Source organism: Porites lutea, chromosome 7, assembly GCF_958299795.1.
Source record: "Porites lutea chromosome 7, jaPorLute2.1, whole genome shotgun sequence".
NCBI classification, from domain to species: domain Eukaryota; kingdom Metazoa; phylum Cnidaria; class Anthozoa; order Scleractinia; family Poritidae; genus Porites; species Porites lutea.
The window spans coordinates 9,301,800-9,316,858 of NC_133207.1; the positions used below are offsets into that span (position 1 = coordinate 9,301,800).

A 15,059-nucleotide genomic window follows, 5' to 3' on the forward strand; every position below is an offset into this window, starting at 1 on the left:
AGTTTGTAAAGGTCAATTCACTCTAGGCGATAAGTTGCAGCAACCTGTCGTGGCGACACGTCGCAGCGACAAATCGGTTCATGTGTACTGAAGAATTTCTGTGAAAATCTTTGTCTCCTCAACAGAATTTTGTCGCAGCAGCATGTCGCGAAAAATCAAATCAGAGAATCTGTGCAACTTGATGCGGCAACAAAATTCTGTTGTAGAGACAAAGATTTTCACAAAAATTCCCCAGTACACACGAAGCGATTTGTCGCTGCGACGTGTCGCCGCAACGTGTCGCTGCAACTACAAATTGTAGTCGCCCGACCTTAATAGCCACTGAAGGAACGAATAGCGTACCCAAAGCAGTCCCACAACGGAATCCGACAACGCGCCGAACCAGTCTCCCTCAAAACCGATAGAGCACAGTATATAAAGGCTACCCCTAGACTGAAGACCATGAAGAGGTAAAATTGGGACTCGTACTCGCCTATTTTGGAGACGGCAAAAGGGGATTTGGGTTATTAGGACTATGATTTCTTGCAACTGGTTGTGGGGTTTGAGAGCAACTTAATGGGACACTGGTATCTGAAAACAATTTTAATAGGCTGGGAAAATGAGATTTGTATCCCTTCTCGCCTTATTTGTCAGTCTCGTTACTCCGTCTGCTCCCAACTTAAACACCGTCACCTAAACAACTCTCCCTGGAAACTAAAAAGTAGTTCTTTTCTTCACCTTGTGTAACGACAAAAATTTGCATGGTCAGGAATTGTCCGTATTGCTTCGTCAAAGTACCAAGACTGTATGTACATGTATGTTTCCGATCGATTTCCGCCTTTTACTCGGGATTGAATTCGGAGAAGCAACTTGGGCGCATTTCACGAGCGGCGACAAGCTGTGTTTGAAGTGAATAATAATCGGTTAACGGTTTTGCTTCGGAATATTTCTTACAATTTGTCGCTGTTTTGTGCCATGTAATAGCCAGACAGTTTTATAAGAAGGGGACACGCCTTTTGTCATGTGATCACAAGGAGTGACACAGGAACACAAATTTGCTGACTAGATTGTGATGAAACCTCACCAGGAGCCCTAACCTCACTCGTTTCAAGTCGTCTCTTAGTCAAGGGGAGCGCGAGGGGTGATGGGAAGGGGGAAGGAGGGGAGACTCTCCCTTTCGCTTTGTTTTTTCCCATCACCCTTCCCGCTCTTTTCGTTCACGCTTCTCGCTTTGCGTCCCCCACGTGCGATCCAAATAGAAGCGATTGTGTGACCAGAAGGCGTGACACGAACACTATTTTTCAAAGAAAGGAACGTCATACACAGCGAACAAAACTTTTAAAGTCATACCATCTTTGCGTCCACTATCTTCCCTTCCTGCCCATTACCATTGACCACTGTCACGGCGTAGTACCAGTTTGTGTTCGGTGTCGGATATAGATCCTTGTAGCTGTTTGTTTCCCGGCTCTGTAACAGCTTGTCTAGCTTTCCAGATACGTAAGGCCTCATTCCGTTTACATCACGAAAATACGATGTGCTTCGGTAAATGTTAAAATGCTTGAATTCCTCATTTATTGAGCGTCTGTTTGGACTGATATTGAAAAGATAGTTGGCAATATGATAACAATATCGACTGGTGACTAATTTTCCATTTAATTAAAAGCTTCAGAATCCTTCCTTACCTTTTTCTAATCCTGTTTGCACTGACTGAGCCGAGACAATTCAATTGAGTCTGTGGATAAATTCCTTTGGTGTCACTATTCAAATCAAAGCAACAGAGCAGTACTTTCCTGTTGTACTGTTTATTATGCAAAGTGGTTCTAGCTTTTGGGTCTGTGGATGAAATCCTATGGTGTTACCATTCAAATGAAGGCTGCTGAGCAATGCTTCCTTGTGGTACTGTTTATTCTGTTTTTATACATAATTGTTCAACTTTTCAATTTCCGAGAGAAAGATACTGTTTAGGGCTCTCTTATGGTTTTGTCAAGTACTTTGACAAAAGCTGAATCCTCTATCCTACAACCAAAACGTTCAGTTATACCTGTAAGGCAACTGCAGGCTTTTCCACTCCAGTAGGATTCCGTCACATTCTTGTCTGACCGTGAGACCCTGGATCTGATTTGATTGACCAACCGCTAGAACTTGACGTCGCACTCGAGCCACAGTGTGGCCTGAGATATCACGTTTAAATAGAGACACTTCTTGCTCCTGAGTTACTGAAAGGTTAAACAATTGACGTCAATTTTTATCAAAAATCGTAGGTTTGTACTATCATCAAACTTTTCGGAATTAATGTCTCAGAAGAAAGAAAAACTGAAGAAAATCGTGACAAACACAATCGATAAAATATAGCCTGAGGATGCTGAAGTATTTCCGCCTGTTGCTGATAACCACAAACACGTCAGTTTTCGCAGGCTTCTCCCACTCCTCTTGACCTATACGAATAGACCTTTTAAGCTTCTATGCCAGTTTCCCCCTGTAGAGGTCCCATGGGAATTTGACCCTTAGTGCTTTCATAAATTATGCGTACATATGCACGTGAACAATACGAAATTTGAAAGAAACACTTCTCAAGAGTATCATCACATTACCTGTACCTGTATTGGTAAAACAAAACACACAAGCTAAAGAGGTCAATTCGACTGCTCTTACACACCTCTATGTACCAGCACTGCTTTACCTGCACAGCGCTGTAGCCAAAGCGAGCTTTGGGTCCAGTCCCCCACGCAGCCATTCTTGTAGCGACACGTAACGCACGTTGCGTGACTTATGACAAGACAAAGAAGGGCTGATTAGGAAATTGCCCTTGTACTCACCAGTGTGAACTGGATTCGAATCGCCAAGCTCTATAGGTAGGTCGTCATTAACGTCACTGATGACTTCAATATTTTCATCACTTTGACCTTAAAAATTAGGAACAAATTTCAAACAAAACACTAACTTCCCCAGTCCCTTTTACAAAGAGCTAACTATTTCCCTCCCTCCTTAGCACAACACATAATTGTCTCTAGAGAAAACTTTATGTAATTAAATACGATCCTTCAGTGGTAGTCATAATCAGGAAGTCGTTAGAATACTAGAAAACTGTCGCTTCTGCTGGATACGTGTAATGGGAAAAGGTCCTGGCCTCCCTTCTAGTCAGCCACTAAGTTTCCCAATCACTTGGCAACTTGTTCTTTGGGAAATGATACCGCTGTAAATATCGCTTATGACTGAACTAAGATGGTCTCTTCTTAGATCACGATTAGCTATTTAAGGGATCCTAAGCGACACCGTAGCAACGCTGACCGCGGGAATTAATAACTGATACAGCTTCTTTTAGAAGGGCTTCATTTCATTTCTTATACTTCTCTGTCATTCTCTGCAAAATAACGACGATAAGTGAAAATCGAACGAGATTAGACATCGTAACCAGCATGCGTGAGTCTTGAAGTATTGCACATTTACGGATTAGAGGCCAAGAACACGTGTCACAGGTCCTCCAAGCGGAGATTGATCTTGTTATTTTAATTATTATAGGTTAAAACTATTTAGAGATGTATTAATTAATGAAACTTTAAAAGGGCCAATCTTACGGGTCAAACTCTTTGCCTCGGATATGCGAGATTAAATTTAAATTCTCCGGAAGTTTGCGCGGCTAAAGCGAGGCAAAACGCATGCTAGCACTTCAAAGCTAGGCAAACGTGTGTCGACACAAATGCAATCTCAAAAGACCTCAGCTATTAATTGCACAGGACTTCCAACAAAAATTAGGGGTTACGTTCTCGTACCTAGCTAGAACGCAACTACGTGAGACGTGTGCTTTGGAGGAGTGGGGAAGGGGGGGTACTGCCTTTGTAAGCTATATAGGTATGCCCGGTTTTTTGTCTGAAATATTAGGTGTAGAATTAAACGCTCATTATGGTTGAAATCAAGTAATGTTTTCAAGGGACCCACGATAACAAATAAACGTATTTGTCTTTTCGGCCCAAATGAAGAATTGAGAAGACCTTAAGCGTCCAATACTTAAGTAAAAGGCTTAATCAATATATTTTGACTCAACTTTGAAAAGGTTATGAGTTCGCAAACTGAGAACAATTTTTAGAAACCCGGTCTGAAAACGGGCACGGGGTTTAGAGGCCTGAGGTCTAAAATTGGGTGCTGAAATGGCACCAGTATTTGGTCTGTCAGGATTAAGAGAACCGGCCGACCTCTCTCCCACTAATAATTCTCAGCAGTAGGGCCCTGCTCCCGGGGATATGACTGACTTCAATTGAGCCTTAGTCCTTGATCCAGTTCAGCACTGACAAAAACTCCTTGGATAGTGAAATTGTAAATTTAAAAAATATATTTTGTCATTGAATTCTGATCAGGATGGAGTGAATTGTTATATCTAATCCCTTCAGAGTCTTTAGAAGAAGCAATAGTTTGAATTTACACTGAAAAGTAGCTGCGAAGACTCAATTTTCTGATCTGTTTTCTCAACTGACACGGAAGGCACGTAATGAAGTACAGCGATTACGTCTCTTTAGATTATTTCATCATGTTCGTAACGGTCCACGCGTCATGATTAAATCCAAACAAAAATATATACTTACCGTGAACTGTGAGAACACAAAAAAGGAAAGAAAGAAATAAACTCTTCATACAGTTCATGGTTATTTCCACGCTTTGTAGCCTAACTGGCACCGATACAGTGTGTCTCACTCGCTCTTAACAAGCGAATGTCTTCCTTTTCAGCGCGTTGACCGAATTGAAAGGAATTGATCATCTGATTGGATTACAAATGATTTTAAGACAGGTGAGAGATCATGTCATCTCCGAGTGCCAAAACTAGTCATTGCTACTAACTTTTAGGTAACTTCCTCTTAGACGTTTTGTAAGGAGGCTGGCTTGGCTAGTGGTCTCAAAATATATTGAAATGTGGAGAGACAGGACAGTGACAGATATGGTAGGATAAGGCTATATAGGGGTAGGGAAAAAAATTCATTATGCCGTGATCATAGCCAGTCTGATCTCCTCAATGGTCTCAACAGTCCGGCTAATAACTACAGCAACCTTCCCCTCCCCCTTAACCTCTAATGGTCCTCATAGCCACCAGGGAATAACACCAAGCCATCATTTGATCAGCGGTCGTTTTTGCTAAATTCCTTTTCGTAAAGTAAGCTGCCGTGTTTTGATAACAGAAGTAGTAAAAACTGGGGAGAGCTGATCCATCTGGCGAAACAATATTGGCGACATGCAAAGGAGGTGCTTGTTTCGAGAACAATAATGCTTTTTATAAAGCTTTAATAAAGGCAATTTCCCAGAGATCCCCCGCCCGAGTCACGTGACCATAGCGTGTGTCAGTTGTTTTTAAAACATGCAAGATAAAAACAAAGCCAACTAAAAGAAGTATTAACAATAATGCATAGAATCAGTTATCGTTTTTGCAACAAGATTCATGTTCATGCCAATCTTTTGTATTTTGTGTTAAAAATTCTTTACTCCGTAAACATTCTAATCTAAACTTCCTCTCCGCATGAACAGACTGAAACGGATGTGAAAGATCACGAAATTACTCTGTCTTGGTGGAAAATAAGTTAAGATAAAATGTCATTTTTTCTTATACATATATTGCTTCTCAAGCTGTTTATAGAAGGAATAAAAATAGAGAAATAAAGTCCTTTAAGATTTTTCAGCTGTAGACCATAACAGCCATAACTAAGCCGTGTATCCCTGCATAGCCGAAAAAGGAAACTAAAGAAAACTGGAGTAAAAAGGCTAGTTTCTTGGCCAAATTGGATGGAGCTTCCCCATGCGACTCCCCGCATAACTGAAATAAACTCCTATACTTCCAGTTCAGTTGCTCATTTGATGAGATATCCCTGGTATAAGACCTAAAACCTCCGTTTTAGAAAACGCGCGAATGGGGATTGCTGCAGTCCCTATATTCCCTAAGTACAGACGCAGTAAAAACTGTGTAGCTTGCTTTTGTCTATGTTAATACAAGGTTGCTTGTATAGATATAGATTTTACTGATTAATTGATTGATTTCTCGATTAGTCTCGCTTAGTCTGTCTTCTGATTCTTTTTTAGGGGAGTGGGGAAGAGGATGAAATGCTAACTGCACTCCAGACTCAGGGGGAAGGGGGTATGTTGTACAACCACACTCATCTGATGGGCCCAATAGTCAAAACTCTTAGTTCTCTGCAACGGCAAGTTTGCGGAAAAAGGTCAGCAGCCGTTGACCAAAGAGGCGGCCAGTCTTTTTTCGCCTACGTGTGGAATAATGTAGAAAAATATATGAAACGGCAAAGTGATCCCTACGGTTACGGCAAGGCGATGAAGACGTAAACAAAGGAATAAACAAAAAAAACATATATTTAAACAAATTTCCCAATATTTCGGTTCGACAACATACCTTCTTCAGGGGCTAAAAGAACAAAGAAATAAAACTAAGAGTTCGTTACAAATAAGAATTTGAAAATGTGACGATAAAAACAATGGATTGTTATTGGTATAGGAGACTATGTGGTACAATATATCAGTGAGCTTATTCCTAGAGGAGATAATGTGTTCCCGTTGTGTGTTAAATGAGCTTCTCGAGCCTTTCTCACTGCATCAAGCAAGGTTGCTGCGTATGAGTTCAAGTGGAATTAGAATGACGTCGTTGATTTAATGTCCAGCTTGATTAAAATGTAAGGAGACAGGAGTGGGATCACTGAGTTGTTGATGGTTCAGGATGGATCGGCCGTGTTCTCCAAATCGTTCATTTAGTTGGCGTTTGGTCTCTCCGATGTACTGGCATTTACATTTGTTGCATTGAATTAAGTAGAAACATTTTTTGATTTGCAGAATAAGTGGTCAATGATTTTTCTTTGTTCATTAGTTGGGGTAAAAATATAATTTGTTTGGCCTTCCTGGAGAAAAGGACAGGTGAGACAGCGTGGATGGTTGCATTTGTAAACTCCGGCTGGTTGTTGCTTGTAAGGTGTGTTGTTGTGTAGCGTGGAGTGTACCAAAAGGTCACGAAGACTTTCGTGATGTCTGTAAGCAATAACGGGCGGCACAGGGAAGGTGTCTTTGCAGTTAGGAGAGGGCTGAAGGATGTTAAGGTGTTTCTTTAGAAAGTTTCTTCGGTTCTAGTTCGTAAGCCATCTTTTATATGCATCATAATACCAATCAGGAGCCTAACCCAGATCTGGGTAGTGACGCGTCATCAGTATGAAATTTCTGCGCTCTTTTCTCAGACGTCATTTCGCGCGGAAACTAATGGTGGCGTCGTGAAAATGTCGCCTGTTTTCTCAGGCTAGGGAAATCCGCCTACATTTGACACTTTGAGTGAATTGGAATAAAAGCGATATTTTTGGAAAGAGCGCGCCGAATTCATTTTTGACAACAACAACAACAACTTTATTTGCACCCTACATTAATTTACATGATCCAAAAAATTATTATATAATAGCGGAGCTCCACCCGCGCGCGAAGCGCGCGTGGACGGAGCCCCATAGCTAAGGAAATGTGGTAATCTACCCATCCGAGAAAATTTGGTAATCACGTGACCGTACGACCGTCCGTCCGCACCACAGGGAAACCAATGTTTACTCTCACACTTTCTTGCTAGTTTGGGAGCCCAATAGAAAACTAATTGCACATCAATGTTGTGATCAATTGACAGCTGTCAAAACAGGATATCCGCTGACCAGTATCACCTGACCGTAGCGCGGGCTCAAGTGTCGACCCATCGAGGTCGAGTACTTTTTCGAAGTTATCCGCTGACAAATTACTAGTTTCAAATAATCGAGGGCTCAAGTCTATTTTTTCCAATGATTCATATGAAATATGTTGTGTTTAAGTCATTGGCCCCGCACTGTCAAGATTTTGATTTCAAACTGACCTCGGACGCAAAAATTAAGCCACTTTTTTAAAAATAAAGGCGGGGAAGACCTTTTCTTACCATGGTCACGCGTTGGTCACGCTCTACGTCCAATTTTTGTACTCTGATTGGTCAAAATTTGACAGCTGAGTTCATGCGGAAAATGTATGCAGCACCTTGAAAGTTATTTACTTTGACAGCCAAAGCTGAGAGAGTTTTGTGTCAACTTGTGATGTCTTTAACTGTCTTTTTCCACTGGATGTACAAAATGAAATACAGCTGCTATCAAGAGTCTTCTGTTATCCATGGCTGGTTTGTTTGTTGGGTTTTTGGTTGAGAAATGCGTCGCTTGTCAAAATTGGGTAATCCGATTTCGGATGGCATCGTTTTCGTCTTTCACCCTGCTCAAAGCGTAAGAGGGTTTAAAAGTCTCAAGCAACTATGGCCTTCCTTGATATCTTTCAGGAACTGAATCTCGAATGGTAATGGTTTATTTGTTTAAGATTTGAGTCAATGATCTGATCTAGTATCAGGTTTGATATAAGCTTACAGAACTTTAAAAGGCCTTCAGATATATTTTCTCACGGCAAATAGAAAAAAAACGTTCCGAAGAATATTTAGTTATAAATTTGGCTGTAGAAAGAAAACTTTGAGTGATTTTCTTGCTTCGAGGAGTTCATCTTTGAAAAAAAAACAAACACCGGGAGGCCGCCTGAAAGTAAAACAAAATAAACTTAAGCTTAAGCTTTAAGCTTAAACGGCTCAGGATTTTTAGAGACACTTTAATACTTGTCTTCGTGAATGAAAATTGTTGTCTCTGTAAGTGTTTTACCGAATTGTATTTCTTTTATTGATTGTTAGTAGTCTCTCTTGCAATTTTAATCGCTTGTCCGTGGTGTTTGTTTTCATTGTTCATGAACATCGCTTGCAGGAGTACTTAGAAATGTCGCGCCTATCAAACGCTTTATAAGATTACACATCGTTATAACTGGAACCATTAACTAACAAAAAATAATGATAACAAATTCGTTATTATGTTGAAGCGTATCTCCATTAAAGTTCACTCAAACACTCGACCAAACTGACAGCTCGCACTAAAAATGAGAACCGGCTGGCCGTATGGGTGATTTTGGAAATTTTTTGAACGGTTTCGCTAAAAGCCCACGATTGATCGTCCTGAACATTGAAAAATTGTGAAATGCCGTATTCTGTCCGAGGTCTGTACGATAAAAAGTACTGTTTCACCTCAGATGTGATGTATAAAAAGTATAAAAGGTTGGTTTACACCGTGCGCCCTCAGATTTGGTGGCAAGAATTTGTAAAGTAAACCTGTCGAACGCAAAAAAATGCGGCCTGATTTCTTTTCCAAGAATTTGTTTTCGAGGCCTAATCTACTGTGATAAAGAGCCATTATGGCCCTTGAATGTGATAGAAGATGTTTGCTATTTTTAGGTGTACATACATGTATATTTAGGCTATCAACTCGATGTAAGATGTTTCACTCTAAAATAACTTATCCTTTCCCTCAAAAGTCACATGAATGTGCCCTTAAGTTAACTGATTTGTGGATTACAAGTTTATTATTTGATTTAAAATATAATTTATTAATGGGAGCTTCGCTTTTAGCCCTGGCTAAATCTATATATTATGGAGAGAGTACTGGGTGCCCATTATGATAATAATCATGATAGTGCAGTCTTACTTAGATTATTAATAAATGATTGTACCACACACCACACACAGCTACACACAAAACACACCCACACACACAAAAAAAAAGGAGAAAAAAAAACTAGTTCAAAAAAAAGGGAAAAGAAAGGCAGCAAAAGGAAGCTAAGTATGCCAGTATTAAACAGCGGAAAGTCAGAAAAAATATAGTGTTGATAAATCTGCAATTAATATTTATCAAGAAGAATTGACTTTTAATTAACTTTTTCTTAAAAGGTTTGAGGGAGAGGAGCTTGATGTCATCATTATATCATTCCAGACTTTAGCATCCTGGAACCTTGTGTTAAAAATTCCATAATTTGTTTTGGCTTTTTGGATAGCCTGGAGGACAACCTAGTGTTATATAAACTGGGACACCCAACGTCATTTTTTGAAAAATATCTGTTCCGAAGACGATTTGAGGTCCCAGAATTCAGTTTCGGAACATTTGTTGTAAAATTTCGTGCTTGCCTGCCTCTCCTAGGATTTTCGAACATCTAAAACATGGCATAATTGCCCATTTTTAAAGGATTTTTACCCTAAAAAGGTCACCTAGAATTTTCGGCAGTCCTTTTTCTGGCTGAAATTTTGGAAAAGGTAAGTTTTGATCCCTATAATTTTACTAGACTTTCAGCAAGGAAATCCGAAAAGATGAAAAATTTTGAGGGGATAAAAATATGCCTATATAGGCGTTAAAATACTAAAATACGTTCAACAATGCTATGTCTAAGTGGTTTTTTTGAACTATATTCTCGTTGGGTGTCCCTGATTTAAAGAACTTGGGTGTTCAGTGAAACTGGAGAAGGTGAAGGTGGTTCGACGTTTTTACTCGTCGCTGTCGTCGATGCAAAAGCTCCCTAATATCAAAGAGAAGAGAAAAAAAGTGAAAAAGAAAAAAACTGGAAAGGAGTTTAAAAGAGCAAGTGTTTTCGGCCAGACGTTATAGGCGTTCCACAAGTTCGACACAAAGGAAACCTGCCAAACGAGAAGCGCAACGTGTCTGCGCTTGCCCGCTTAGTGGTTTTGATAATGTTGTCGAGGTTTAAAGAAGAAATAAAAGAAATGGCATCTCTTGTTTTCATTCAAGGTGTTGTGTTTTTGACCCAATTTATTATATTATTGTTAGAGAAAACTGGCGAAGAAACCGGGAAAATATAAAGCGAAACTGTATTTAGCGCCCCCCTCCCCCCCCCAAAAAAAACGTGTGCGCCCATTCCCCTACGTACTAGGGCATAGCATTGCGAATCTTTTTTTTTTTATTTTGTGCTTGTTTGTTTGTTTCGATAAAATGAAAGTAATACAAAAGTATATAAACAAAAGGTAAACTAAAAAAAGGAAGAAAGAAAAAAAGAAAACAAAAAAAAATTAAAAGAAGTGTTTCCGGCCAGGCTCGAACTGGCGACCTTCCGCGGTGCTAATTTGATATGTTAGGCGGACGTGATAACCACTACACTACGGAAACCTCCACAATGGCAAAAGGTGAAATTAAAAGTTTTATAATAAAAGTGATCTGAAAAACGACTGCGCATGAGCTAAGTGAGCAGCGTTGTTTATTTGATCAATGAAAAGTATGGCGGTCAACAGTAATTCTTGGTGGTTGTTACTTCCCAGGAAATATTTGTCTGCAAGATGGAACTGAGAGACGCAGTTTGTAAACAGTTTCATTCAAGGAAAATTCACAGACATCCTGAAAGTATTTTAAGGGAATATTCGCCAATTTACATCTTTTAAAAGCGGCTGACAAATTCCGCGGGAAAGCGTCGCTTCTTCGCGGAGACGATGGCAGTTCTCGGTGAGTACTACAGTAGGCTTGCTTGATTTAGATATAAGTAACTTATACTTATTATCAAGAAAAAATGCAATGAACTTATTGTAATTAGGCAAAGAGACGAACGAGGATAGCACGTATTAGAATCAGTGTCCATAATCGGTCTAACATGACACAATGTAGAGGAAATGTGAGTTAGAGCAAAAAAATAACGCGATTCATAGAAAATTCACACAGCAGACAGCCAATCAGATGTCAGAGATTATCAGTGATTTCAGAATGAATGTAATGAGGGGACAAATAGTACAGGTTGCCAAATGAGGGGCTTGAGTAAAGGCTTGGCAAAGTATCTGAATAGAACTGCCTGAACTGAAAGCAACAAAATATCAATCTCCATGCACTTGGCCGGGAAGTTGTTATTGGCTAAAATGGCCTGGAAATTCAAAGAGTAGTTTACTTTTGAAATATGGTCCTGTGGTAAACGCATGCTATTGCTTTATAGTTGTCGATGTGGTGCCGTCTGGAAAGGCCATATCCCACAAAATGACAGCCTACCTAGAGGAAGCAGCAACAAAGAAAAGAAGTGGGGAAGATTTATTGCATGAAGCCAAAAAGATGAGACTCGCATCTTTGACTCCGTCAGTGGTAGGTATATGTCTCCGCCTATATTGATATCTTTTACCTCAAAGTATAAGGTGATGGGGTGTTAATGTCCCTATAGTACGTGACGATCGAGAGGACGAATTTATAATATCATAGCCTCGTTGATACAGCTGGGGAAAATGAGTGCGGGAAAACATCGTCTATTGAGTGTGATGATCCGAATAAAGGGAAACCCACCCGTCGTTTAATTTCAATGTGCTCTTTAGCTAACCTCTGTCGAACTGTATTTAGTATTTTGATTTAATGGGAACTTAATAAGTTTAAGTTAATCCGTTTGGTCGCTGGTAAATAACCGAGTCAGGTCCTAAGAGAAATGTTTTCCACTTCCTTGTAGTTGGATTCGACAGTGAGGGCAAGAGATACTTATATCGCGTGGCATGAGGCCCTTTTCCCTCATGAAACTGTTTTGCCCGTGTCGGCAGACAAGTTGCGTGCTTTTTGCAAAAGTCTGTCCGACATGGGCTATTCCTATTCCACCATCATCTCGATGTATTTCAGCGGAGTGTGCTCTTGGGTGAGTTCTATTTGTATAGGTAATAGCAGGATTTGTAGGGATATTTGGCATAAATACCACGAACAATATTTCGAAATTGTTATACGTAATTTCACGAGCCGTTGGGCGAGTGAAATTTGAGACAATTTTGAAATATCACGAGTGGTATTTATGCCAAATATCACGTACAAATCATGCTATTATTTGTTTATACTACTACTCACAAAGGTTTTGTAATTTTCACATGTAGGTATTTCAAATGAAGCTGAAATACCACTGCTCTAAGCCAATCAAATTGCAGAAATTTCTCATGTAGTAGTATAAATTTATTTATTTATTTATTCTCTGTGTTCAATCATATCCCTTTGTGTATGGCAGACCCAAAAAATAGCGGTATGTTGATCGGAAACCACAAGGCCGAACATTTGCAGTTCTCTCACAATAACGATCGATGTGTCCTCCAAAGGTGAACCCTTGCCATAAAGTAGGTGATTGAAGTGAAGTCATCAAAAGTAATTGTGTCTTCATATTATGTTTCCTTCCAGCATCTGTGCAACGACTTAGCAAGTCCAAGGCAATCATATCCAACCCTTTCGTCCTCATAAAAAGATATTTATTACATACAAAAGACACCAGGGGGCGATTCAATCGTGAGCCCATCATGCCACAGGATGTCGAGCATCTCATTGACACCTGTGGCATTGAAACCCCTCATCAGCTCCAGAGTAAGTGAGATTTTAATAAACTATATCCTCTGGAGGATATAATCAATAATAATAATCATAATAATAACAATAATAATAATAATAATAATAATAATGATAATAATAAAGGTCTCTATTAATAATTCATTGCGCAAACAGACGTGCAGCTATTAAAGAGACGTCTATTAATAAAACCTGATTTGAAAGATTGCACTGAAGTTAGAGAATCAGCTACCGATTGCTATTAGACGAAGGAACTGGACTGTTAGTTTTAAGAGAGTATTTGTTTTTTGAGAGCTTTTCTTTTTTGTTCTAAAACGCATCCAGACATTGATATGTAGGATACAATTTTTAGAAGTTTAGTAATTATTATTTTTGTTTTTTCTTCCTTTTGGGCCTGCAGTGGCATTTTTCTGTTCGGTGTCTTTTCATACGGGCTGTAGACAGGGCTCGCTGACAATAGGGCATAAAAGAGGGCTGGCTGAACAACTCAAAGAAGACCTCATCCCAGATGATGCAATACAGCAGCCGACAATGACTTTAGAACAGTTGTCGTTTAGGTAACTATGTAACAGATTTAGATTTACAACTTCTTCCGTATAAGATTGTTTACAAGGGGTATATCTCAAAATGATAATGTAGTGTCATGAAGACGGGAAATGACGCTAATACGACACTTCTTCGCCCTTACCCGCAGAAAAGATGAAAATGATCAGCTGCTCTGTACAATAACATTTAACAAAGAAAAGCAAGACGGGATCGACAGATCACACCGGTAGGTATTGTTGACGTAGCTGCATTGATTATAGCCGGGGTGCATTTAAGGTTCTCTTACCTATTCCCCCCCCCCCCCCCCTTCAAAATCTGGCATGTATGGTACAACTATAGCATAACACAAGAAGGTAGGTGCCAACAGAAAGGCAATGTTCCAGTTGAAAGCGTTTGATGAACTGTCTTGGAAAGGCATGACCTTAAACCAAATATGTAGCATCAAAATGGCAAAGAGACGAACAAGGATAGCACGTATTAGAATCAGTGTCCATAATCGGTCTAACATGTTTTGGCATGTGAAGGCCGTTCGTCACACTTGTCTGTTGTGTATTTTGCAGGAGACCATTCGTGTTGACACCCTTGAAGAAAGGTTCCCTGTACGACGCAGCAACTCTGGGTTTTCTGCTGCTGGCTGTACGGGGGCCTTTTCTTTTAGAACCCAAAGCAGCTTTCACAACCGGAAATTTCCAGTTGAAAGACGAAGCAAGGAATTGGCCGGTGATGTGTCACATTGACAAGGCCAGTGGGACCATCCATGTACGTATTATATCACGATAAGAAGGGAACAATATTTGCGACTTTAAAGTGGATTTAATACCCGGGTGAAATCCCGTATATAAGCCATATAGGTATGTGTCGCCCAATCGTGTATGGTTTTCGGCGCGCCCTTTTGGTCTGAAAACGGGGATACACTTTTGCCCATTTTGGTCAGGAATTGGGTCTGGTCTTTGAGGGAACTACGGGATTGTATGAACGTCTTAAGTAAGAAAGAAAATTATATGAATTCGAAGTGGATTTGAATTTTGTTTGCACTCTAATATAATAATAACATATTTTCTGCCTAAAGGCCAGGTCTGATAAGGGGTATGAATTTAGAGATCTGGTCAGAAAACGAGTCTGGAAAATTACATTTTTTGGTCTGAAATAGGGTCAGGATTTGGAGAACCAGGCGGCACACTCCCACCAACAATTCCCAGGAATTCGCTCTCCTCTCCCCCAAGGGACTTAATAATACTGCACCCAATCTTAGACTTCGTTCTGAGACATACTGTTCCGTATGGTTAAAAAATAAAGAAGAGTAAATTAAAGTTGGAATTCAAGGTTTGATCCCCCGCTAATCAATTTATTCAAATGCAT

General features: G+C 39.9%; 1 protein-coding gene and 1 non-coding gene across 2 annotated transcripts; both read right to left on the reverse strand.

Moving 5' to 3' along the window:
- Positions 1-1,323: 1,323 nt before the first annotated feature.
- On the reverse strand, positions 1,324-13,029 carry LOC140944423 (uncharacterized). Its single transcript, XM_073393567.1, has 6 exons — positions 12,888-13,029; positions 6,362-6,373; positions 4,557-4,562; positions 2,796-2,882; positions 2,021-2,195; positions 1,324-1,570 (listed from the first exon to the last, which is right to left on the reverse strand). The coding sequence occupies exons 1-6, from the start codon at positions 13,027-13,029 to the stop codon at positions 1,324-1,326; spliced, it is 669 nt and encodes a 222-aa protein (XP_073249668.1).
- On the reverse strand, positions 10,899-10,985 carry Trnav-aac (transfer RNA valine (anticodon AAC)). Its single transcript is given in 2 exon segments — positions 10,899-10,934; positions 10,949-10,985. It is a non-coding gene; the product is annotated as a tRNA-Val (tRNA).
- Positions 13,030-15,059: the final 2,030 nt, after the last annotated feature.

Coding starts and splice junctions, on each gene's coding strand:
- LOC140944423 (XM_073393567.1), bottom strand. CDS start 13,029: ATGATTGCCTTGGACTTGCTAAGTCGTTGCACAGATGCTGGAAGGAAA. Junction 2,196..2,795: donor TTCGAATCCAGTTCACACTG/GTGAGTACAAGG, acceptor TTAACCTTTCAG/TAACTCAGGAGCAAGAAGTG. Junction 1,571..2,020: donor AGCCTGCAGTTGCCTTACAG/GTATAACTGAAC, acceptor TTTCAATATCAG/TCCAAACAGACGCTCAATAA.